The sequence below is a fragment of the Plodia interpunctella genome, chromosome 10, assembly GCF_027563975.2.
Source record: "Plodia interpunctella isolate USDA-ARS_2022_Savannah chromosome 10, ilPloInte3.2, whole genome shotgun sequence".
In the NCBI taxonomy this organism is placed as follows: Eukaryota; Metazoa; Arthropoda; class Insecta; order Lepidoptera; family Pyralidae; genus Plodia; species Plodia interpunctella.
In genome coordinates this window covers 3,470,328-3,495,872 of record NC_071303.1, presented here as the reverse complement: position 1 = coordinate 3,495,872, position 25,545 = coordinate 3,470,328, and the positions used below count along the sequence as shown (strand labels likewise).

General features: G+C 33.5%; 1 protein-coding gene across 1 annotated transcript in view; it reads left to right on the top strand.

The window, feature by feature from the left end:
* LOC128672866 (collagen alpha-2(V) chain-like) overlaps positions 1–25,545 on the top strand; it is a 65,868-nt gene that overhangs the window by 27,295 nt on the left and 13,028 nt on the right. Inside the window, exons 2-14 of the mRNA XM_053750344.1 lie at positions 1,287–1,336; positions 3,768–4,267; positions 21,117–21,182; positions 21,278–21,287; positions 21,429–21,460; positions 21,607–21,678; positions 22,050–22,172; positions 22,585–22,779; positions 22,915–23,061; positions 23,549–23,657; positions 23,935–24,024; positions 24,778–24,839; positions 25,289–25,495. Of these exons, the coding sequence (XP_053606319.1) occupies positions 1,287–1,336; positions 3,768–4,267; positions 21,117–21,182; positions 21,278–21,287; positions 21,429–21,460; positions 21,607–21,678; positions 22,050–22,172; positions 22,585–22,779; positions 22,915–23,061; positions 23,549–23,657; positions 23,935–24,024; positions 24,778–24,839; positions 25,289–25,495 (1,663 nt within the window). The remainder of the gene's footprint in view (positions 1–1,286; positions 1,337–3,767; positions 4,268–21,116; positions 21,183–21,277; positions 21,288–21,428; positions 21,461–21,606; positions 21,679–22,049; positions 22,173–22,584; positions 22,780–22,914; positions 23,062–23,548; positions 23,658–23,934; positions 24,025–24,777; positions 24,840–25,288; positions 25,496–25,545) is intronic.

Genomic DNA, 25,545 nt, shown 5'->3' with positions numbered 1-25,545 from the left:
AAAAATTCGTTCACATTATCCAAAGCTGGATAACAAAGCAATAAAAAAATCTAATTTATTCCAATGAAAACACTGACACACGCTTACGTAATAAGCTGATTGTTCAATAAAGATGATCATAAGAGGGAAAAATCTCTGCAAAGTATAGCGTCATGTTATGAAAGACAGAATAAATGTAATACAGTGGAGGGATGAGCGAAATTGGTAATACGAGAATGATGAAGAATTATTTTTATGCTCAGTCGCGTTCTTGCTTAATATGACGTGTTTGCGATTTATGATTTATTAGAAAAAGAATGTGCCGAATGAATTTTGTTCTTTGTAGGTATTATTATTATAGTTTAGCTGTTACATAGAGATTTTTTTGCTTTTTTATAATTTATATTATAAAAGTAATAATATAAAACAGCAAAAGCTGTGGTAAATAAAAGGTTGGCGATGATAATTATGAAGAAATGTGTAAATTCGCGACGTACTCAAAATGTGACGTGCTCAAAACAACATTTCCAATATATATTGCCTATTTATGATAATAACATAGGTATTTTTTTACAAAATCATTTTTGAAATCATTGTTACTAACGCAATATTGATACTTTCATAATCTGTGTCCATAATACTTACAACGTGTCTTCCATGCAGGCGACCTACTTAACGATGGATGTAAATGAGGTTTGAAAACTTCACCAAGTAGGATCATCCAACTGTATGATATCTGATATCTGTATGATAGGAATGGCGTATTAATGGTACATTAGCATATCTAGGTATTTAAAACGTTTTATTGCAAATATTTAAACTAATACAAATAATTAAACATGATCATTGTAGTGTAGTTTGTTTACGATCTACGTTACTGACTAGTTACTGATAAGTTTCACAACAACAGCAATTCACATATTCTCACCATCGAGTGAATTCGCGTTTGAGACGTAGCTAACCAATCACGTTGCGGTGTGGTTGTCAGCGCGGCACAATGGCGCACTGTGATTGGTTAGCTGCGAATCGACTCGATAATGAGAGGAATGGCAAATCAAAAATTCAGGTATGGTGCGCCGTACTTCGACTAGAATTTTTATTTGTTAGATAAACATTCGTCGTAGTGGTAACTATTGAAAAGTCACGACAGATACCTACGAGCAATTTGAATAAATCTGGTAAAACTCTGACACCTATACCTATTACACGGATTAAGTAAATAAACTATAAAATCAATGACCTAATAATATTGTAATACTTAAATTTTAATACTGCTTTATTAAAATTGGATTTTGTTATTTCTTCAGGTACTTTGGCATATTTTTGGCGCTAAACACCGCTTCGTGTGAATCTCCAGGTTAGTGTCTCACAATTAATTTACTTAATTAAATCATAAAACAGTAGTTTCCAACCGAATAATCGGTTTCGGTTGCGGCCTTGAAATCTACATTCAGTCATATTTTCGGTTTCGGACGACATTAGCTTTTTCACTCTTGTACTTCTTGTACAAGAGTGAAAATATATTTTTTTAATTTTCGTTAATTGCAGCAAAAATCTCAATTCCATAACTTCAATTAATTTCAGCCATCAATAGTTAAAACTTTTATGCTAAAAATATGTTTTCTCGCTTTTGACAAGAATCCTAAAAGATCCATGTATTCGCTGCAAAACCATTCAATCCAACATGCAAGGACAGAAAAATAAAATGATTTGAATCAAAGAAAGTAAAATTTGATTTACTGCCACAAATAACTTATGTTAACAATATAACACCTACAAATTAGAGAGGTTGTATTTTGTAAGCGCCGAATCGCCGTATTTTGGTTGCTACTGGTTGCTACCGTGACCACCGCCATTAACTGCCATCAAGATTAGCTTAAACAGCTGCTTCTAATACAAGGGCGCGTCTGTAGGCCCGTTTGAGCAATCTTATTGTCACATTTTAAGTAATGAATAGCTAAATAACTTTTATTTAGGACTAGCTTGAAAGTTTGTACGCGTGTAATTTTTTTTTTTCTTTGTTAACGTTCTCGTGGCATTTCGAGTAATTAGTCCCATGGCAAATTTTAGCTCTCTTTTATTCACAGGACGTTTATAATGATTCAAATTCAAATCATTTATTCAGATATTAGACCTTCACAGGCACTTTTTCTCGTCAATTTTTATATTTATAGTTATTTCTCACAAGCTACAAACTACTGGCATTTCGGAACGACCACTGCTGAGAAGAAATGCCGAAAGAAACTCATTTGAACTCAGTGTTGGTGCCTATCATGCCAGATCGGCTTACCATTATTGTTTCTTGCAATGTTTTTTTCTAATCTTCTAAATATATAAAAGAACAAACTAAATGACTGACTGACATATCAACGTACAGCCTAAACCGCTGGGTCTAGAAACTTCAAATTTCTTACGTAGGTTCCTTATGTGGCCTAGGGGTGCACTAAGGAAGGATTTTTTAAAATTCACCCTCTAAGGGGGTGAAAGGGGGGTTCAAATGGGACGGCACGTGTTGCAGAAAGCGGGAGTAGGAGTCGGAGCGGGAAATGGGGAGGAGACACGTAGTGGATAACGGGACGGGACACATTGCGAAAAACGTGATGGCACATAATATGTAGGAAACGGTACGGGATATCTACAATTCTATATTACATAGCAGGAAGCGGACAAGTTGGACAAGTTTGCGCGACGAGACACACCGCGGGAAATGGGAAATTGAACTAAAGATGAGAAAAAATGCGAAGACTGGTATACATATATGATTCAAATCATATATGTTTACCAGTCTTACAAAGTACGCGATAAAATTACTGATATTTTTCTATGAAATACACGCGGGCGAAGCCGCGGGCAAAAGCTAGTAATATATAAATGTAAAAACGTATACTAAGAATTTATATAATTTTAATATTTATTCTATATTGTCAGCTATGAAAATCATGGAATTAGTAGGTAGGTATGTTGTACGGAGTAATTCCAAGATGAAACTATATTCTGATAGCGATTGATATAAATTACTTTCTCAATCATAAGGGAACACCAACACAAACTACCCGAATCCATGCAAGATCATCTGTCATGCTTTGGAAAGCTGTCATTGTCAATGTCAAAAAACGCTGTTTACATCAAATTTCAGTTGTGCACTCTATCGTGATAAAAATAATTAATTGGCCAATTAACCTGGAAATATATCTTCACTGAAAGAAAAACTTCTTAACTTTTTTTATTTAAAAAAAAAAAACTTTCTTTATCTCCTTACCATCGTGCAAACGGGGCTCGGCGGGTGGATGGGGCGAAACTAATTCAGCAATTTGTTTGCTTCCAGTTTGACAAATAGCTATAGATAAGAATTTCGTGTTAATGGAGATGTTTATGTTTTAAAAATAAACCTTCATTTTATGGTTTTCCACGTAGACGATTGTAGGCGCTAGATAGTAACACAACCAATTAAATAATACTTACACTCGATGAATGTTTAGTGAATAATAATTTGCCAGATCTATCTATGCTACAAGTATCAGTGCTACTTACACCACTTTGATTTTACTTATAGATCTTGGTTATATAGAAATCGCCAAGTTATTTTTAATTATTATATATTAAGCGATAGGTATTAAACGCGCACATACTTTTTTATTTCCCAGACGTTTCCGACCTTGTTACAAAGGTCCGTGGTTACTGGGCGGCTGACTCTGCAACCTACCTAACCCACCTGTCGTTTAATATATAATTATGCAACGCGAAAGTTTAAAAGTAGTTATTTTCCATTGTATATTTCTTTGTTTCAGTATCCTACGACTTGGCAGTCATCTTCATGGGCAAACAGACAGGCGTTTACGATATACCTCTAAAATTCGACAGCGAACCATCTGATCCGGTGGATATATATGACGTATTCCACAAAAACATACTACCAACACCGTTCATAGTACATACAACGTTCAAACTGAAAGATTTGGAGAAGTCTTGTTTATTTTCCATTGAAGATGGTGAGGAAGTTGGAGAAATTGGTGAAGTAAAGTTACGGCTTTGCTTATATTCAGTGTCTGAAGAACTGGCTAAAGTGACACTAACGAGTTTGAGTAATGAACAGTCTTTGACGTTTTCAATGGACATGAAGGAGACAATGAATATATTGCTGTATGTAAACAAAAATGTAATGACCTTGAGAGTCAACTGTATGTATTTCGGTGAAGCGAATTTCGATGAAATGTTTGGAGAAGTGGAGTTGAGTGAAAATACTCTGCTATATTTGGGAAGAACCAGTGGGACTCAGTATTTGTTTCAGGTAAGATATTACTTCACTATATAGTATAAATAAAATCGCCCACCGCGTCTGTCTGTTTCTTTTAGACCACGCAACAGGTTTTGATGCAGTTTTCAACACAAACACAAATTACCTGTAATGTCAAAATTTTCGTTTGCAACTGTAGCTTTTCATATTTTCTTTATAAACGATTTCTAGTCCTGGCAAATGTTGGGTTCTGATTAAGAAAACATGTGAAAAAATTGTCACTGCCATTATCCATACTATCAATTTTAGTGTTATAAAGAAAAAAATATTTGTAGTTTTGTTTGTAATTAATTAACTCAACTTCAGGACGAAACATAGGCTTTTTCATGGTTTTGCTCGAGCGAAACCGAGATGGGCCGGTAGTCTAAATATAAATTCCCACAAGAGCGAATTTAAGAGTCTACAGTCCAACACTAATAAAATGTAATTTCAGCTTCCTCAAAAGTATATGTTATCAGTGTGTGTGATACTAAGTTGAAGTGAACAAAACACAGATATTAAATTAACTGCGTCCCGGAGTTTAGTATTAATTTTGTAGAGCAACTTTGTTAATCCGGCGATATGACTCTTAACTCCACTTTTCGCTTCGAAAGTTTTGTTTGTTGTTTATTTCATATATTTTTGGTGGAAATAAATTTTTGACTTATGTGAAAAATGTTTTCGAACAAAACTTGAGACACTTAAGTTTTTTTTTTTAATTTTGTCGCTTAATTAAAAAAAACATTGTTCAAAAAATACAGTTTTGCTACCCTTTGTGACAAATGCTATTTCGGGCACGGAAAAAAAAATCAATATAACACTAGAGGAATTCCACAAATAGCACCCATGAGTTTTTCATTATGAACATGGCTAAAAATCCATATTTAAAAAATCATTATGATATTTTGAGTTTAAAAAAACATACTCTTCTACTTATAACCTACTTAAAATCGTACATTAAAAAACCATTTCACAATTTCAATGTTTATCTGCCGTCAAGTCGAGTGGATGGGAGCGACTTAACCTGCAGTGTGCAACTTGGTGTAAATTCTACCGCAGATGTCACAGAAAATATAGCCGATGCAGTGGCTTGCAAAGAACACACTCCGAAGATCGAATTTTGATGCTGAGTATCGATATAAGTTTTTAATCGAATCGATAATACATATATTATGTAACTTTTGGTCATTCTAGACTAGAGTCGATTAAGCGCTGTAATAATTTCCATCTATAATGTTGTGTGTAAGTTGAAAAAATTCAACAATTTTTCATTTTCAAATTAGAAATCGAAAAAATAATACAATATCCTATCGTATAGTTTAACTCTGTAATTAAGCATACAGTAAAACTAACGTCTGTAAAAAAAATAAACACAAAAGTTCTGCAATTCGGTAGTGGTAATTTCTTAATAGAAATATTATTTATTTAACACCAATATATTCATTTTATCGTTCAACATAATAAGGTTCCACGTAAAACCAACTCAACGTATATCCAAAGGAAAATGTGTTCTTAGCCTATTTTAAACGTCGACTTTCCTGCTACAGGAAGGAAGTAGTTTGTTCGGAACATTTGACATTTTTGAACTGGTGGGATACATTCTTGATGGGAAATGTTCGTGAGAATCGAGTTTATTCTCTATTACTGCTGTAATTTATTATGTTTTCGAATTTATAGAAAGAAAGACAGTTGATAAAATATTAAGCTGCTTTTAAAATACTGTTGTTAGATATTAATAGCAAGCTCCGGGGAAGAACCAACACTATTCGACGGGAATCGACACACGTGTCCCGGCTCTAATGGTTTTCGCGAAGCAGTCTGTTGACAGCGTTTTCTTCTATCTAATAATATTTTTTTAAATTTTGTTGTACATTTTCGACGATACATACATAGAATAAAATTCGGCAAACATATAAGAACTAAACATTAACACTTATGAGTACAAAACAAAGAATAACGAATAATTATATAATATGTCAACCGAAATGGCGACCTCAGTTTGGTGCTGTGGTAAAAGCAAACATTATAAATAATATTACTCCACCGTAAACACTACCGTGAAAGCGCAACAGACAGATAGACTTTCGCATTTATAATATTTTTATATGGAATATCATTATGAAATCTGAATTTTAATTATCGAAACGCTCGCGGTGTACCTATTTATTACACATCGTGGCCGTCGATGTAATAATTTAAGTTGTAATCCCCAGTGAGATTACATTAAAATGTACAACTAGAAAAGCTGGGATGACAGCTGAAACTGGAGCAGAGAACAAAAGAGTAACTATTAAATTGAGCAGTTAGAATTATGTACGGCAGATGAGCACACCCTTTCAGAATATTTCATGCGAAAGTTTCAAGCGTTGGTTATTTTATACGAGTATCTTTGGAGATTTATTTTCAAGAATTTCAACAACCATAGGATTTGACACCTGCTTTTTTCTTTCGCGTAGATTTTAAAAGTCGTTTAAGGAAAATGCTATTAACTAGAGCGTCTTCTTGTTGATCATAGGCAATTAGCAAGTTTCGCATTAGATCATATAATAATTGATGACATAAACAATATATCTCTTGTGAACTATGATTCATATTTATTGAGAAAGTTCAAGAATGATAACAATTATTGACGGATCCTATCTACTATTACAAAATGTGAAAGTGAGTTTGTTACTTCGCAATCCTTTATATTCTCAACCATTATTTTTGAAATTCCACATAATATATAGATACAGAGTACGATACCGTTCTTCCTGGAAAAAGTACTGCGCTTGTGAGAAAATCACACGGACGAACCCGCGGGTAAAGCCAACAATTACATAAATTAGCATCTTGTTATCGATATTCTGGGAATTCCGATAAACAGGGTGTTACAGAATATGTAGTTGTCTATGATATGTGTCATCATGACAAACATCATTACGTAGAATAAGTACTTCGACGGAGTACCTACTAATTCCATGAATAAAACAAAGTCGCTTCCCGCTTTTTATCTGCCCCTATAATCTTTGGAGCTACGCCACGGATTTCGATGCGAATTTTTTAAATAGATAAAGTGTTTCAAACATAAGGTTTTAGCTGTATTAATTTATTATAGCTTTACCTGATCGAAGCCTGGACGGCTTGGATGTAATAGTATAATTTATGTTAATTTTTTTGTCAAAGTTATTATTTTCTAAAGTTTAGTATGGAAATAAAAAAAATATGCTCAGTCTTATACTCGGCGCCTGGCTGGCTTGGTGAGGGCGCCATTCCACTCTTCAAATTCTTCATCCAAAACTATTTATCTCTCATCATATCAAGTGTGTTATAAAATCTAACACTGGTGTTCGATTTTATTCAAGTCGCCTATAGGCATCAGACATGACTTTTACGACTACTTACCGCCATCTAGTGGCAGGTAGTCCATACAAACTAGGGAACTAAACTGTCAACCAGTGTGAAGGTTTCCTGACGATGTTTTCCTTCACCGAAAGCAAGTGGTGGTCTATGAAAACTACCAATCTGACCCCTATCAATCCTATCTGTGATTCCTGGCATTTTGTAAAATAAGCCTGTATCACTCCTGAAGGTTTCACCTATCTCTGTGACAAATTTCATCAAAATTGGCCTAGTAGTTTTTGAGTTTATCCATTACAGACAAAAATACAAATATTTTCTCTTTATAATATTAGTATGGATTAGAAATGGGGACTATATTTTCTTTATATATTTATAATATATCATTTTCCACGTGTTATTATACAGGCTTAATCCTAATTTAGTCACATTAGAGACAAATTATGTATACAATATTGCCATAACTGTTAAAAATAAATTCGTAAATGTAAGTTTTCTTTCAAAACAATTTGCGTGGTAAAAGTCTATTAATAATACTTAATTATAAAAAGAATTGTAGCTTTTGTGATAACGCAATTATTTTTAAAGAACTGTGAACAATATATTTAGTGTTGTAAATAGAAATTTAGGGTGAGTTGCCCTTGTCCACTTTGAAGTTGTATTTAACTTCAGAAAAACGCACAGTACGTCAATAATGACTTAGGTACTTTGCGTTTTTCTGAAGTTAGTTTTATTTATGTTATGTTTAGATATAAATCTAAACATCAATATAGGCGTCGATCGTATACTAACGATTTTTTAAATTATCACTTCAACTATCGCACTCTGTCTTATCTGAGTGTTTCCCGGTTTCTTCCTCAACCACTGAGCGTTTGAGCAAAGGGTCTTCAAAATTAGTTCATAACAAAAAGACTAGCGTAATCAAACTAAAACTACAGCAATATTTCAGTTTTACTGCATTCAGTTTCTTCTTCATAGTCGTATTCCTCATGGCTGAGAGTCGTGGTCATTACGTGGAATGAAACACACACAATAACTTTCTTGGCATTATTAATGGAGTGGTTTGCCATTGCCTTCTCCATTTCACATACAAGTTAATAATAATCAGCCAGTGTGCAGGTTTCCTCACAATGTTTTCCTTCACCGGAAGCAAGTGGTGGTCGATGAAAACTACTATATAAGTCAGATTTGAATACAAGCTCATATGGCACGAGTAGGATTCGAACCTGGGACCTTTTGATCCACAGGCGGCCGTCTTAAACCATTACACCACCACCGCTTCATTTCACATTCAGTTTACAGCATTAGAAATGATAATTAGGAAATATTATGATATCTGTTATTATATCTTATGCACATATTATACGAGTATAAGCTTGTATTGTAGCCAGCGCTTACTCGAGATTTTAATATATAATTGATATAAAATTTAATTCTAACAAGAATAAATGCGAAAGTTTGGATATTTTTAAATTAAAAAGAATGTTCGTGCATGAGAATATTTGTTATTTCACAGAATACTTAAGGGATTTTTGTACATAAGACTGACATGGAAACCTTGGAATAACTCCTAGACTTTTTATTTATGAGTATAGAGTACGAGCAGAACCTCTGTTCGTATTATTGACTGATAGCAACAATACGAAGAGAGAGAGTTGGTCTTTATATTGTTGATATCAGTCACTGCGTGGAAATATCACGTCTTATTACATCTGTCTCTCTCTCTCTTAACTCCCCATGTTCCTAGTTTCTTTCGAAGCTGTGGTGTCGCGAAGCCTTGAAAGTATGAAGATTTGACTGTGATTTTACAACTGGTTGACTGACGTCAACCATCCTTGAGAATAAAATATAATAAATAAATATTAGGACAACTCACACAGATTGAGCTAGCCCCAAAGAAAGTTCGAGACTCGTGTTATGGGATACTAACTAAACGATACTATAATTTATAACAAATACATATATAAATAAACATCCAAGACTCGGGCCAATCAGTAAAATATCATTTTCCATCATGACCCAACTGAGGATCGAACCCGGGACCTCTCGGTTCAAAGGCAAGCACTTCACCACTGCGCCACCGAGGTCATCAAATCGAATGCTAGTTGTCCATCAGCTGCCAAGGTTACGTGTCCCTTAGTCGCCTCGTACGACAACGGATATGTAGTGGTCCTATTCTAAGGTGGGGCCACACGTCTAAAATTAATCGTGTTGAACACATAATCTATATCATTTCCAGCATATTTTCAATTTTGTACCGGAGCCGTCTCAAAGCAAATCCAATTTTCTCCGTTTCTCACACTCTCTTTATTTGAGGCTGCCCTCAATAGACAATATTACACATACAATCTGGCCGTTTCCACTTCATCGAACGTGTAAGTGAAACGTACCAATAATGATATCTGGAGAACTGGCTGTTTACACTTAATTTCATTGTCCTTAAAGTCTACATTATTTGGCTCTATTTATTTTACAACATAGAATACACATAAATTAAGTCCCAATGTTTTTGGTTAAACTGTATAATTGACTAGAACTCCCATTTAAAACCTAAACAAACACTAACCAACAAAATCTTTCATACAGCTGCTGTATCAACTAAACAAGACGTTCACTTAATCAAACCCGGGACCACCAGTGTAGCAGTCCGGCATGGTGACCACTTAGGCTACAGAGGTCGACAATAAAGAGTATCTACTACCTAAACTATAAAACCTAAAATCGTTTCAACCAAAACATACAGCGCTGAATAAATCCCGTTTAGTTATTATACTGACGTTTTAAAATGCGAGTATCCTGAAAGGTTTTTTACTTCGCTCTCTGAGCTATCCTAAATGGTATATTTATCGCGAACTGTCAGCCGCATAGGAGTCAAACAGGGTTAATTTTAAATGGAAATGAAATATATTTTTTAAATTCGGAAATGATGACAATTTGAATTCAAAATTCAGGATTCATTTTTGCTTGAAGGCTATTAACAATATGACACCTGCTATGAAAATACAGTTTTTTCCTTTTTAACTTTCGACAAGAGAAAGAGTAAAGTTATAAGTTAACGTGTCAGTTTATCTGTATGTCTGTCCGTAGCATCATAACAGCCAAACGGCTGTACCGATTTTGATCTAGTCTTTATTTACTATGTTGTTATCTTGGGTAAGTGTATGACAGTGTGTGCTAGTTATCTCTGAATGTTATCAATAACATTTCACATATAAATCTAAATATACCATAAGCACGAGATGATATCAGTTTATAGAATCCCTATTTGGGACTGAAAAAGATTTAAATTTCGCTTACAGGGTGCTAACTCTCATGGCCAACTTGGTATAACTTTATTTGAAAGATAAATTAATCGATAATGTTCTAAGCTATATTTGGAAAATATTTGTACAGACGGACGTCTTAACCATTACACCACCACCGTTTCAATAAGCGTTACAATAGGAAAAAACTATGTAACTCACATCATATTTTACGTTACGTCGTGGCGAAATAAAACTTTCTCGGAAACATGTGACAAAACAATAATTGAAACTAGCAATCCTAATGTCGCCAAAATATCTCGTTAAATCACACGTTATGAGTTCATTAAGCGAGCGCGACTATAGGATGTAACACGTGTAGATGAAATATTGTTTATACAAATTCGCAAGTTACTCCGTTTGCTCCCGACTAATTGGAGTTTGAGATTATTCATGGGTGTTAGTTTCAGGGCAACGACTAAAATTTAAAATAATTATCTTTTCCAGAGGATGGTAACCGAAATATTAGCAGAATTTAATATATATTATATCAATTGAAATAATGAAAACAACACTCGTTCTCGAAAAGCACTTGATATTACATTGAGGCAGGATAAAATGTAATAAAAGATGTCATTTTTTCTGGTAAATATAAATCATTAGCTGCGACCCGAGGCTTCGCTGCCGTGGAAATTTCGGTATATGTGTTATTAGTATGTGTGTTATTCCAGGTTATATTCTATTCGTGTACCAAAATTCATAACAATCGATCCAGTAGATTTCGCGTCTCTTTCACGCAAAATATACGTACACACATACATTCACACGCATAACAAACATACATCCTCATAAACTTTCACATTTATTAATATTAGTAGAATGATCCACATGTAAGAAATCTATCGCATTTGTTTAAATTTGCGGTCTCAAAACTTTATTGCCGAGATTCCTCGTTGGTTTGCGGAGTTCTTAATAAATTGTAGTGTGCAAGTTGAGTCACGTAGTGTGGGTATGGACAGAAAAACTTAGCACAGTACCTGTCGGAACAATGCGCATATAGCTTCAAAGTTCGAACAGTTTTTATGCGGTTCAAGTTATAAAATAATGGTGAATTTTTTTCAGATTTTATATGCTGCCTTTTGAAGTCTAATTAATGAAAACTGAATAACAGCCGCTTCTATAGCAACGTGGGTATACATTTTTGTAATATATTGAAAGTGAAAATATGAAGTGTGGTCCCTATCTTCTATGAGCTGGAGTTATATAGCCGTGGCAGCTTATAAGGCTGAAATTTTCTATCTGTCAATCTGTCTCTGTGCTAAATTTTACCAAAATCTCTCAACTAAGTACTTATAAGTATTTAACTCAAAAAGTAGTAGAGAGTAGACTACTACTCTCTACTACTTTTTGAGTTCATTCGTTACAAACAAAAATACAAGTATTTTCTCTCTATAATGTTAATAACTTTGACAAAAAAAAATGAATATGAGTAAAACTAAGCGTTCAATGATGGTCTCAAAATTATTACATAGTTTCTACAGGTTTTGCAAATCGAGTACCTAGCGGCTCATATGTTATAATATTTAAATATACCATTTGTATTGTTATATAATCGTCATATTAATATTTCTATAGTATGATAGTATTAATATAGATAGTATGGATAAATATATTGTCTAGAATCGCTTCCATTAATAAATTGCACCATAACATTAAAGTAAGAGACCAAACGGCGGCGGTTTGGGACTCCTTCGTAAGGTTTTCAGTCGGGTTTCTCAACAAAGTCCGCTCCGTTTTTGTGGGAACTTTCTTTGAAGAGGGCTTTGTGAAACACTACTTGTTATATTTGTTTGTGTTCTGTTTCGCAAAATTAGTCCGAGTTACAAGTTTTAATACTTAAGTTTCTATACAACGTGCGTGTTTAGGTAGTACTCAAGTTCTGTCATAACAAAACTTGATTACTATCTAAAAACCCTTAAAAACATATTTTTAACTAGTAAATACAATTTTACGACAAGGTGTTTTTAAAATATATAGTTAATAAATTATATTCAGACTTCAGTAAATGTCAATTTGAAAATTTCTTTAAATGTGATGATCAATTTCTATTTCAGTAAATTTCGGCCTAACCATCTTTCGATTTTCGATCAAAAATTCAGCCGATAGTTCCGAAATTTCGAAACTAGTTTTTATTCGTATCAATAATAAAATTCTCTTAAACAATTTAGTGAATTAGGCTCCTATATCCTATTAATGTATTTAAGATCAAAGCCAAAGGTCTCTCGAAAGGGCACTACTCACAGCTAAACTATATATCATTTAATCTAGAAACAAGAACATACAAGCCAAGTTTCATCGGCACCGGGTCAGATCCCCCAGGATCTTCCTTAAATTTGCCTCGGTCCTCAACCAGAAAATCCGATGATTTACCGAGCTCAGCCTTATCATAATCTCGCACGTCCCTCATATTTTACGCTGAGTTAGTGCCGCACTCAGTGGCAATCCACTATTTTCACTATTCAAGTGTAACGGGGAATATTACACTTCCCATTACATTTTGGGACACTGGATAACCTATGATCTTTCTTAACTATAGACTTCGATAACAAAGGAAATCTGTTTTTCATTCACCAGTTTGAAATCAGCTAGCTTGTTTGTTTGGTAACTCTTTATTGCACAGAGAAAACACATACAGAGCAGTAAAAAGAGATGCGTATAAAGTCAAAACGGAGCAATAAATTAGTGTGATTTTTTGTTTGAAGATTGTTGGAAGGGTTTTTGCGCCAGGCAGAGCTGTGGGCAAGAGTTAGTGTTTTATATTTTCCACGGAGCTTACCCGTCCACACAGTGGACTGAATAAAGTGCGACAGTGCAAGTGAGTGCATAAAAACTGTCTCTCTAGCGTTTTAAAATAGTCGTGGAAATAAAACAAACAAACAACACTGAAGCAAACTCGACGTGCAACATTCATTTAGTTATGAAAGTGTGTTGTGTCAAACATAGGAATAATATTTTTAATATTGTTAAAACTAACACGAGTATATAAACTATTTTTTACTCGACTATCGAAGGTGAGGTGAACCAATGAATTATATTACGGTTTTTATATATAGTTTTTTATTTATAGTTCAGATAGATATTTCTTTCATACTTTTTGAAAATAGACTTTCCAACCAACTTTTAATTTATCTATATCCTCCCCCTTATTTTTCCACTGAAAATAGTTTCAGTGGAAAAATAAGGGGGAGGCCTTGGCCCAGCAGTGGAACACAACACCTACATACAGGCTAGATAAAATATATATATATATATAGTTTTTGGAAAATCACGAATGTTTCAAAATATCTCGTTAAAATACGTATCACCTATAGTTAGAAAATTGTAAAAAATATGTATAAATTAACTAAAATAGATGTATTCTAATATTAAATCATTATGATAATATATTATATAGATAAATTAAAAGTTGGTTGGAAAGTCTATTTTCAAAAAGTATGAAAGAAATATCTACATACCTATTTTGTTATGGCATGATCGCATTCAGATATTCATATCAATATTATTTATTCGTCAATATAAAAAAAAACAGTACAAAACTATTGCGCCCTAGTTCATGATAGCACAGTTTGAAAAACCTAAACAAAAGCTGAATCTGTGCAATTTACTGCTCTGTGGCAATCCTCAAACCACGTTTACTCAACGGCAGTCCATTCATTTGTTCTAGACTGTGGCAATGGCCAAGTATGAAATATACAAGTCGCTATATTTTACCCCGACTGGATATATTTCTCTAAAGGACATTCTATTTTTCATTTTGTTTTAACGTAGTCCATTGTATATAGGTACCTAAGAAATCAAGTTTTATTTTCTGATATTAACTTTTATTTAACATATTTATTAAATAATATTACACAGATTTTTCAGATTATAATATTCTATCAAATAGGCTCTGTCTGGTTCTCTCCTTGAGATTTTATTATAAAAATCGACCTATTTCTAACAAATAAGTAGTTTTTTCTTATGTAATGTGGATTTAGAATGGAAAATTTAAATGAATAAGTATGTCGTCTTCTAATAATTTACTTCACCGCACACGAGACCCTTGTCTCCACTCGGATGCCGCTGAACTGAGCAAAAAGTAAACAAAAAGATTCGGTAGACCCGTAATTTTTTACTCCATCGTACCTCTGTCACAACAAAACGTGCAAATTAAGAAGCGAAAGGAACGGACATTGTTTAAAAACTTAGATAAAAACAGGGAAACCCTTAAAATCCCGAAAGCGGTACAAGCTGAAATGAGTACAGCCACACTTTAGAAGGTATTCAAACGTCAGCCAAAGTGATGTATACCCACGATATACGACTGTACTTTTTGTAAAAGTTTACAACTTCACGCGTGAAATTTACGACGGGCTCACTTACAAATTAGCCTCCGCTTTCGAGATATATTCTGTGGAGGCATCCCGCGTATAATTTCCCTTGCCCTCATATTTTTTTCGCACAATAAAAATATGCAAAATTTGAATGAGATTTTCATACGGCGCGCTTTGTACTCATTTGCGCGAGGTATATTCGAAGTTCTTATTCGGAATTTTCTTTGAATTTTTTCCTCGGCCAAATATAACGTGTAATAAAACTCAATTTGGCTTATTTCACGCGTCTAGCCGCTATGAGTTATGAGTTACGGATGAAATATGAAATTCAAATGCATTCATGATGTTCCCATTGTTGTAACGGCTTGACGCATTTCACTCTATTCTATTACCACGAAAACGCATTATGAGCGGCATAATTATTTATTTTATATCACTGTTCTATTATTTTACACGTGATAAACAATTTAAATGCAGAAAATATACAAATATTGTTACATATTAAAATAGATTTTTCGAATACATAATGCCTAAAATTATATTTATTTAAATTTCGAATAACAACACCATCCAATCATAGCGCGTTTTCAATATCATATTTCAATATAGTCATGTCTCGGCACAGATTACATAATAATTCCATCAGTCTTAGTGTAGTTATTGCTGCAATAGAAACCCAATCTCCAAGATTAATCCCGAAGTATATGTCCGAAAATGTTCATGCCATCATCAATAACATACTGATTATAATCAACTCGATAACCACCGTCCAATATACGATGAGTGTGATCAATTACCTAGTAGACGATGTAAAGTGAAAATGTATAACACCAAGCAGTCCCCGTAATCTGTAAAGCTAATTTCTTTTTGCCTCTTTTTTAAATAAAGAATAATATTAATTATTCTTTACTTCCATTGAGTTCACAGATAATCTTTTAAAATTACACCTATTTGCTTTAATGTTTCATGAAAACACCAACACATCATTTATTCCTGAAGTATCTAGAAAGAAAGCAGCGCCCTTGTTAGCTGACAAGAGCTCAGCCGCGTTGAATACTAGGTCAAGGCTCGTATAACTGTGTTATACACGTACTAACTTGCATGTACGTCACAAATAAACATCGGGACAGGTGAAACTAAATAAAAGCTTGTAAAATTTTTCTTACCAAATTTAGTATAAGGTTATCTATCATAAGCCAAGCCAAAATACGCCGCTCTCAGATAATTCTTATATAAAACAGAATCAACTAGGACATCTACAAAAGGCCTCTATCTCACAAAGATTTAGACAAAATAATATTTCAACCTAAATATTTTATCTTGAGTAGATAATATCAATCTACTAAAAGGTGACATTTACTTAAACCTACGCGCTGTTGAGGTTTCGACAAAATGGCGTACTTTGCGTTTTTCTGTTCAGGTTAAAGTTAACATCAAAATTGACTGGTGCAACCCACGCTAACCGTCTCAATTTCATTGTGCACACAGTTTGATAAGTGGTTTTCTTGACAAAATTCTATAGCAGCAATACGACGCCTCAATTACACCAGACTAGACAAGTTGAATAAATATATTTAAAAAGAAAATAACGTTCCAAATTTATTTTTTTACTAAAAAGCAATACTATATTTATCTTACTAATATAAAAATACCTAAAGAATAATACAAATGTCTGCGCGACGACGACAGATTAAAAATATGATTCGAGTCGTTCCATTGTAAAGATTTCCCTTCGATGTGACTTTAAAAGATTGATTTTTAAATATCTAGATATTTAAATATCACAGTTTAATTTATTGAAGTGTTTTCTGCATTCAGCTTAGGTTCGCAAGTGACCCATAAGCATTCAATAGTTGAATTTTATCATCAGTTCAGTGGTTAAGATCGTCCACCATTGAAAGGTCCCAAGTTCGAATGCTACTCATGCCACATCAATTTGTATACTAATCTGAATCATGTGTTATAAGTTTCCATAGACCATTTACTTTCGGTGAAGGGTAACATCGTGAGGAAACCTGAACACTGAGTAACGATTTAGTTCACTAGTTATGTGCACGCGACTACTTCCCACTAGATGTCGGTAGGTAGTCGTAAAAATCATGTCAGATTCTTTTATACGACTGGAATAAAATCTAACACCAGTGTTAACAAATACACACTCGAAAAGATCATTAATAATTTTATAAATTTTATATTTTATGTTAATCGAAATAGAGTGGTGTAATATGATTGACATGTTAATTCACTTACTTATGGGTTCGATCTCTGGATCAGTAAAAACACCCTTTTTATATTGCTATAGGCCTTGAATTAAAACATCTAATATTACTTTATCTACTTAAATTTATGTAATTTATCCCTTTTTGACCCTTGACGACAGAAAGAGGAGGTTTATAAGTTTAATGTGTCTGTGTATCTCTATGTCTGTCAGTGGGATCGTAGCAGTCAAACAGCTGAACCGATTTTGAGAAATTAATCGATAGTATTCTCATGCTGTTTTCACCAATAGATAGTGTGATTCCGTAGGAAGCTTTAGGTAATTATGTTTTTACCCGAGCGAAGCCGGGGCTGGTCGCTAGTTTTTATTGAAAATGACAAAGAAGCCCTGAATTAAGAAAACACAAGTTATACAGATATTCACAGAAGGAAGCCAAAAGATACAGGGAGACGAATGGCCTCGATTTATGCTTTACGTTTCTCGGTTAGGTTATATCCGGCATGTCATAACTTCCCAACTGCTTCGGAACTCCATGGAGGAGTAAGAAGATTTTACGACGCGGAGAATTTTTCGCCCCCGTGCTTGAGCTTAATTCTTTTGTTTATGATTACACTAATAAATAAATGTATATGAGGATTTGATAAAATATATATTAATATCCTCAAGGTAACGAATGGCAGGGACTGGCATTTTTGTAAATAGGTATATAAATAATTATTTTATTTTTATTTTAATAATTTTTGTTTTTATTAGTTTTAATTTCTTTTCTTATTTAATTGTATATATTTTCATGATGAGTATTAATATGGCTATATTGATTAAACTTAAAATTTCATTATATATATATATATATATATATATATATATATATATATATATATATATATATATATATATATATATATATATATATATATATATTCTTACACATAAATTGATTTAGTTCCCAAGTAAGTTTGAGACTTATGATATAGCTGTCGATTCTATATTTTATTATATAGGTATATTACATAGGCGTACTTCTTCTCCTTTCCGGGGTTCGAACCCGCGATCTGCGGTGTAGCTGTCCGACCAATTTTGTTATAGGTTTTGCTTTTGTAGGTTACGTTTTTTTAGTTTTCGGTAAGATTGTAGTTTCTGCTTTCACAGAAAATATCGAATAAAGTTCAATTATACGCGTCGTTTATTGAATTTAAAAAAAAGTAAATTAAAGTACTTCAATCTTTAAAAAAAATGAGTATTTAATATACATTTTTTTTAAAAAGATTTAGCATGCATCTTTGCATGGAGAAATTTTGATATTTGAACTTTGTTTTAATTTGTTACAACATCAAAAAAAATATTGTAATGTTTTAAATACTATAATTTTGCCGGCATTCCCATTTTATTAAAACTTTCTTTAATATTATTAAAGGAGGTGGAATCTAACGTTCAATGGTAATTAGCGGTTACATTCTCGGCTGCAACGCCTCAAAGTCTGAGCTCTGCTTGAAAAATGAGCCTTAATTTTTAACATGACTTTACGACCTGCCGCCTGACGTCAATCTTCTTTTAAAATGCTTTGTATTCTCAGCGGCTTTTTTCGCCTCGTACATAAAAATAAATAAAAAGAAGAAGAAGATAAATAAATAAGAGTTCGCACTCATATATAAGGACAATTCACACCGATTGGGGCTAACTAATTAATAATAATATGTCTTTATTCATGTTACTTAAATAATATTTATACAATAGAGCTAAATTAAGATTTAAACTAAAATAAAACAAAGGGCGTCTGAACTAGGAAGAAAAATCATCCTGTGTTTCAGGCATTAGTAATGTGATAGTCCCATTCTAACAAGAGCTGCACGCCACTGGAAGCCAATGTTTTATAAGATGCGAAGTAATAATACAAAATGTTGTAATCTAAAAATGACACATCAAAAAAGTCTGTTTCTCACATCTTTGGCCACGACATCCCTTGCGAAGCGAGGTGCGGCGGAATCCGCTTGAAATCAAATGCGGTTTGGAGTTTGTCGGGAACGTATTTACTGTCACAGTCTGCTTCTAACAAATGCTGGTTACTAATTGAAACTAAATGAAACATAGAAGCTGAGAGATAGTAACAAAGTAAATATATAAATCATTGTATACGGACAAATCACACCGATTTTTATACTACTGAACAAGCGACCTGGCCTTATCCACAAATAGACGTGTTTTGAGAAGTCTACCTCGTGAAGCATAAAGACGTGGTATATTTTTAAATCAAATCAAATCAATTAATACAATTTTTTGCTTGCCACGAGTGTGTTAAAATGAACAACAAAAAGCTTTAAAATTATCAAACAAAAAATTGTTGCTCAGTGAAGAGTGGACAGCTCAAGGGTTATAAAACAAAACTGCAAAGAGAAAAGCAAATTATTGTAATGTAAACTAGTATCGAACCATAGAAATAGTTAGTTCCTGGAGGATATAAAAAACGGTTCCTTGAAAGAGATCATAGCAACATCTTCAAATAATATATTGGAAAGTTACAGATCGTAACATATGTTTAAAAAATATTTTATTGAAATCACTTTTCAATCGAGAAAACAGCATTGGTACCTACACATTAGGAGTTTATATTTTGATTAGTTTATTTGTTTGTTTGAAAGAACTTGATGAAAAACACAAATAAAATAAACACTACCAACGGTTGACCCATGGATGATGTTCTCCAGCCAACAGGCAGGAAAATACATAGTTACAAACACAAACAGCAAAAGTAGAAACACAACAAAATAACAAGATACGAAAGCTCTTATATTTCGAATTTTAGTCTCAACACAGCGAGTATTTTACGGTTTTCTAGCACTAAATGCACTTTGAGAGTTACATGATAAACGCAACGCTTGACAATGGTTAATTAGATGCACGTGCCGGTTTCTACTTGTTAAATGCATTTATGAAACAACTGCAGCGAAGTTCTACATACAGTCATTTACATATCAAATATTTGGCACTCTGTAATTCGGAGGTGATAATGGCGAATTTCCAATGAATTTGGTTAGGCATGTTTGCCAGTGATTGTACTAGATTATGCCCGATTCGTAAGGCCGGTTATTCCGTGTGCTGCGATAAAATATCTAATATTCTATAAAATAACATATTGAAATGTTGAATAGGGCTAACAGACCAAACACATCAAGTAAATTTATTTAGCAGCTGCTTTATCCGCCAGAATATTACGATATTTTATCAAAAAGTGATGAAACATACTTTGTGGTTTCGTTGGTTTTCAATGGCATTTAGGAAAACATGCACGTAATTTACTTATTTGAAAAAAAAAGATTATGAAAAAGAAAATATTAATTATTCGTATTTACTGTTTCAATTCTTCTTCATAGTCGTTTTCCTCATGGCTGAGGGTCGTAGTCATTACGTGGAATAAAACACACACACAACAACTTTCTTAGCATAATTAATGGAGTGGTTTGCCATTGCCTTCTCCATTTCACACACAAGTTAATAATCAACCGGTGTGCAGGTTTCCTCACGATGTTTTCTTTCACCGTAAGCAAGGTGGTGGTCAGAACTGTTTCAATTAGATAACAAAAAAAGGAGCTCTTTATTAGAATATGAAAACAACTTTTTTTATAAACCTACATTATACCTAATTTGTTTCAATTTTAATTTAAATGAATCACAACAGCTATCATTCTTGGTTCCAGGGAACTATAGAAGAACTTACGATTCTAACCGGCACTAGTTTAGACGACACTATCCTGGAGTTATGTGTAAGTTACATGCTTATAATACCTATATGCTTATACTTTTAGCGAATTAGAAACACTTTTTTGAAATATTAATCAATTTATGGTTTTTGTTACAGCCACCGGATGGTAAGTCGCTTCAAACAATAAGTATACTTACATACATATTGAAATATTTAAAAATATATTACTGGAAATAAAACATAAATAACAAAAAAAAATCAACCTTTATCTTACTAATTTCTAAATGTCATTGTTGTTTGATTTCAGAGAAGGCAATTAAGGGTGAAAAGGGGCAAAAGGTACATAAATTATTTACTAAAAATTATATCTATATAAAAGCTAATTACTTGCGACATCCAAAAAATTTTTCATTTTATTGTATAAATTTGAAATTAGTAGGAAATAATTTATTAAATCATCGTAATAAAAAAAATTAATCGTCCAGGGCGAGCCCGGCGAGACAGTTGTAGGACCCCGAGGCCCAATTGGACCTCATGGAAAGAAAGGAGAGAAAGGGGTAAGTTCAACCACACTACAAAATTGAGGGTTCATCTATTTCAAAATATTATAGACATATTCTAAGATTTTTACGAAACGCGATTTATAAAATTGTGTACACAAAATTTCCAATGAAATTGCTTCAAGCTGGATTTCAATAATAAATCCATATTTACTTTTTTTTCTTAACATTGAATAAGTCCATAAAAAGTAATTTTAAGAAAATTTCAATTAGATAAACTAAACAAAATAAAATTTAGTTAATATTGCACATGTTAACACAAAAAGAAAATTGTTTGCATAGCGCTATACATATATAAAGTACATAACTAAAATTACGTTTTCCATTAATTTTTAGCATCCAAATTGTTCACCATTATTTAATTTTAGGTATGTCAGTGTACAGAAACAATGGTATCGGCTCTCCTGAGAAATATGCCAGAAATGAGAGGTCCTCCAGGGGAGTCTGGACCCAGGGGTGACACGGGAGACCCTGGACCTACCGGTATGACGGTTAGTTAGAAACGATTTATTGTTGCTCATAGTGACACTGACTCAAAAACTGCTGAATATTTTGTTTTTACTTTCTGTTTATGATCATGTCTCTCTGAAAATATAAAGTTTGAATTAATCAATTAATGAAGCTAAAAGCTGAATATGTCTTTCTAAGAACTACTAAATAGGTGTAACTAGTTAGGAAAAATTCTTCTAAAATGTGCATGTAGATATGTATAATTACATACAAAATTTATAGAAGTACCTATATCGTTATATAGACAAAACGAGAAGAGGTAAAAAACACATTTAAATAAATAAATAGCCAAACTGACTTTCGTTTTGAGTCACCTTTTCTCATGATAGTTGGAGTTCATAAAAAGGCCGTATAATGTTTTACATATTTTGTCATAATTTTATTTTTCTGTAGGGTAAACCGGGACTACAGGGTCCTAGAGGTCCACCGGGCCTAAACGGTGAGAAAGGTGACAGAGGTGATATTGGACCTCCAGGAAATTATGGTGAGCCTGGAACTGATGGCCGTCCGGGTAAAGATGGCGAGAGAGGACCCCAAGGGCCTGAGGGGCGAATGGGACCACCGGGACCTCCTGGTCCTGGTTACAAGGTGATATTTTAAATAATTTTAAGATCGTATTAAATTTTACATTTTTACTTAATAACCATGGAGATTATTTCTTTCAAATTATGATATGTATATAACTGTATCTTTGTTTGTATAAATCAGACCGAATTTCGACAGAAAACAGAAGAGGCAACAGTAGCAGTTCCTGGTGAAAAAGGTGAACAAGGTCCTATTGGACCTCCGGGATCGCCTGGGCCCACAGGGGAACGCGGGGACAAAGGAGAGAAAGGGCACCCGGGAATGAGAGGTGAAAAGGGTGATCGGGTAATTAACAAACTTCAACAAGTGGTTTGATATTATATTATAAGCCATCTAAAACGCCTTAAAACGCTTTAGTTACGTATCATGATACATTTGCATTAATAAAACTTGATATTTGTTTATCGTGCTTTGTCTTAACTGAAAAATAGACATTAGATTATTTTCGATATATACATATGGGAAGAAGAATGGATCTTGTGCATACAGAAAATACGTACCTGCTATTTTATTATCAAATATAAACGCTTTATTTCCAAAGTAAGTAGACAAATTGCAAAGTGACACTTTTAGCATGTTTAATTTTGTTAGTTAAATTAAAGGTATTATAAAGGTACTATAATTATCATCTGAACAAAATTTAGGTGAGGAATACCCCATATTTATAGCGGATGGATGTGACTTAGTTAATAACAAATTAGTGTCATGTAATAATTGTGTAAAGTGTTCCCGTAATAGAAAAAAGGTTTAACAGTTATTTTAAATTTAACAGGGTGATATGGGCTCCGAAGGTCCTAGGGGTGAGAAGGGTGAACAGGGCTCTTCAGGCATCGACGGCATTCCTGGAGTGCCTGGTAGCCATGGCCATCCAGGGAAAAAAGGTATTTTTTATCTGCTTGTAACAATCTATGATGTCAGTCTAATAACGATAGCTAGATGGAAATTGCTTTTCAATTACTTATGTTTTTAGAGCTATGGTTTATTTAACCGTTGAATTTTGAGTTTAATTACAAAAAAATACCTATAATGATAAAACTTATTTTTCCTAGCTAATATTAATTTTGACAAAATGATCTTGTATTGTTAAGAATAATATGTATTTCAATAAAATATCAATGTTGAAATTCAAAATTGAAACATGTATTGAAAATTTTACAGGTGACAAGGGGGAGAAAGGGGAAATCGGCCCACCTGGCGCCGCGGCAAAACTTTCCTCAATTTTAGATGAAGACATAGACGCCTCGGAAAGTGAGTTTTCAGATTTATTCCAAGCGAAATTCTTCACGGGCCCAAACATTTTACTGCTTATTTAGACCTTTCTAGTCCAAAAGATAGATAACCTGAATAAATTTCAATAACAAACAAAGCATTCTGGTCATGTCGGAGTAATAACGAAAGTAGATTGAATCCCCAAACATTTTTTGGTTCTATTGGCTTTGATCCATATCCAGGTTCGTACTATGCTTTTACCCAATGAACTTGGGTTCTATATGTCTATCTCTTTCGTTTTATACTTTCAGAGAGCGAGAAGGGATGATTGTGTCGCGAAAATCTTTTACGCATCGATAACTTAATACCGCATCTGCTTGTGTCATTTTTCGGTCGAATGGAAAGCATTGGGATTCTTTTTATCTAAATCACTTTGTTTCCCTTTATTTTGTTTTACATGAATTGTCGTAAACAGGCGGAAGTATAACTGTTTGGGTAAATATGATGAAGGTTCTGAGCCAATACTTTCGGGGATGAGGGTCCCGTGCATTGGGCATATAGATTTATTGTAATAAGATTCATTCAATCAGAAAGATCTGTGTTTTGGAATTTTTCTTTACTTTTCCTTGTACTCGTATTGCCTAATGAAATATAGTAATCTCAGATCTTTCTGATTGAATTAATCTAAAAACTTTTACGAAGAACCATTTGAGAATATAGAATCAAGGAAATTTGATGTTAACACGTTTCTAATGAAATCTGAAAAGCAAATTAATTGTAATTTTGTTTCAGGAGAAGAAATTATAGAAAAATTAAGAGGTTTTTCTGGCGATAAAGGATCTGCGGGAGAAAAGGTCAGCAACTATACCTGGGGGTATTACTATTTATACTTCTTAACTCATACTTAATTATATGCGAAAGTTTTCTTGCAATTTCTCTCTTTTAATGTTCAGGGGCCTGACTTTCCCTATTTTTTTAAGCAAATTTCCAATCGAAAATTTTGGTTGAATTAACTTTTTGGTTTGTAATTTTGTATGAAAAAAGCAAACTTAAAAAATTGAAAAAATGTGATGACGTGAACTTCGATTGCATAAGATTCGGGCCCTAGGTTCAAATACTCGTAGTACCTTAGAATGTTGATCAGATACCGAGTTCAATATCCTATCATAAATATATCAATCGGAACAAATTATTTAAAAAATGTTTTCAAGATAATCTAAATGTTAAAAAATACCCAAATAAAACTGAAAATTTACTCGAAACTTCATTCATTATTATATGTTTCAACTTCTCATAATTCTAGGGTGAGAAAGGAGATCAGGGTCTAACCGGTCCCCCTGGACATACAGGAGTTGATGGAAAACATGGCAGACCTGGGCCACAGGGTGAAAGAGGGCCTACTGGACCTCAGGGCCCAGTTGGGGCCCGCGGGGACAAAGGAGACACAGGCGCTCCGGGCCCAATGGGTCCTCCAGGAAATGTGCCATTGCACGAGATTGCTTTGTTGAAGGTACTCATAAATATACCTAAAACATAAGAAATATTTTTTACCAAAATATA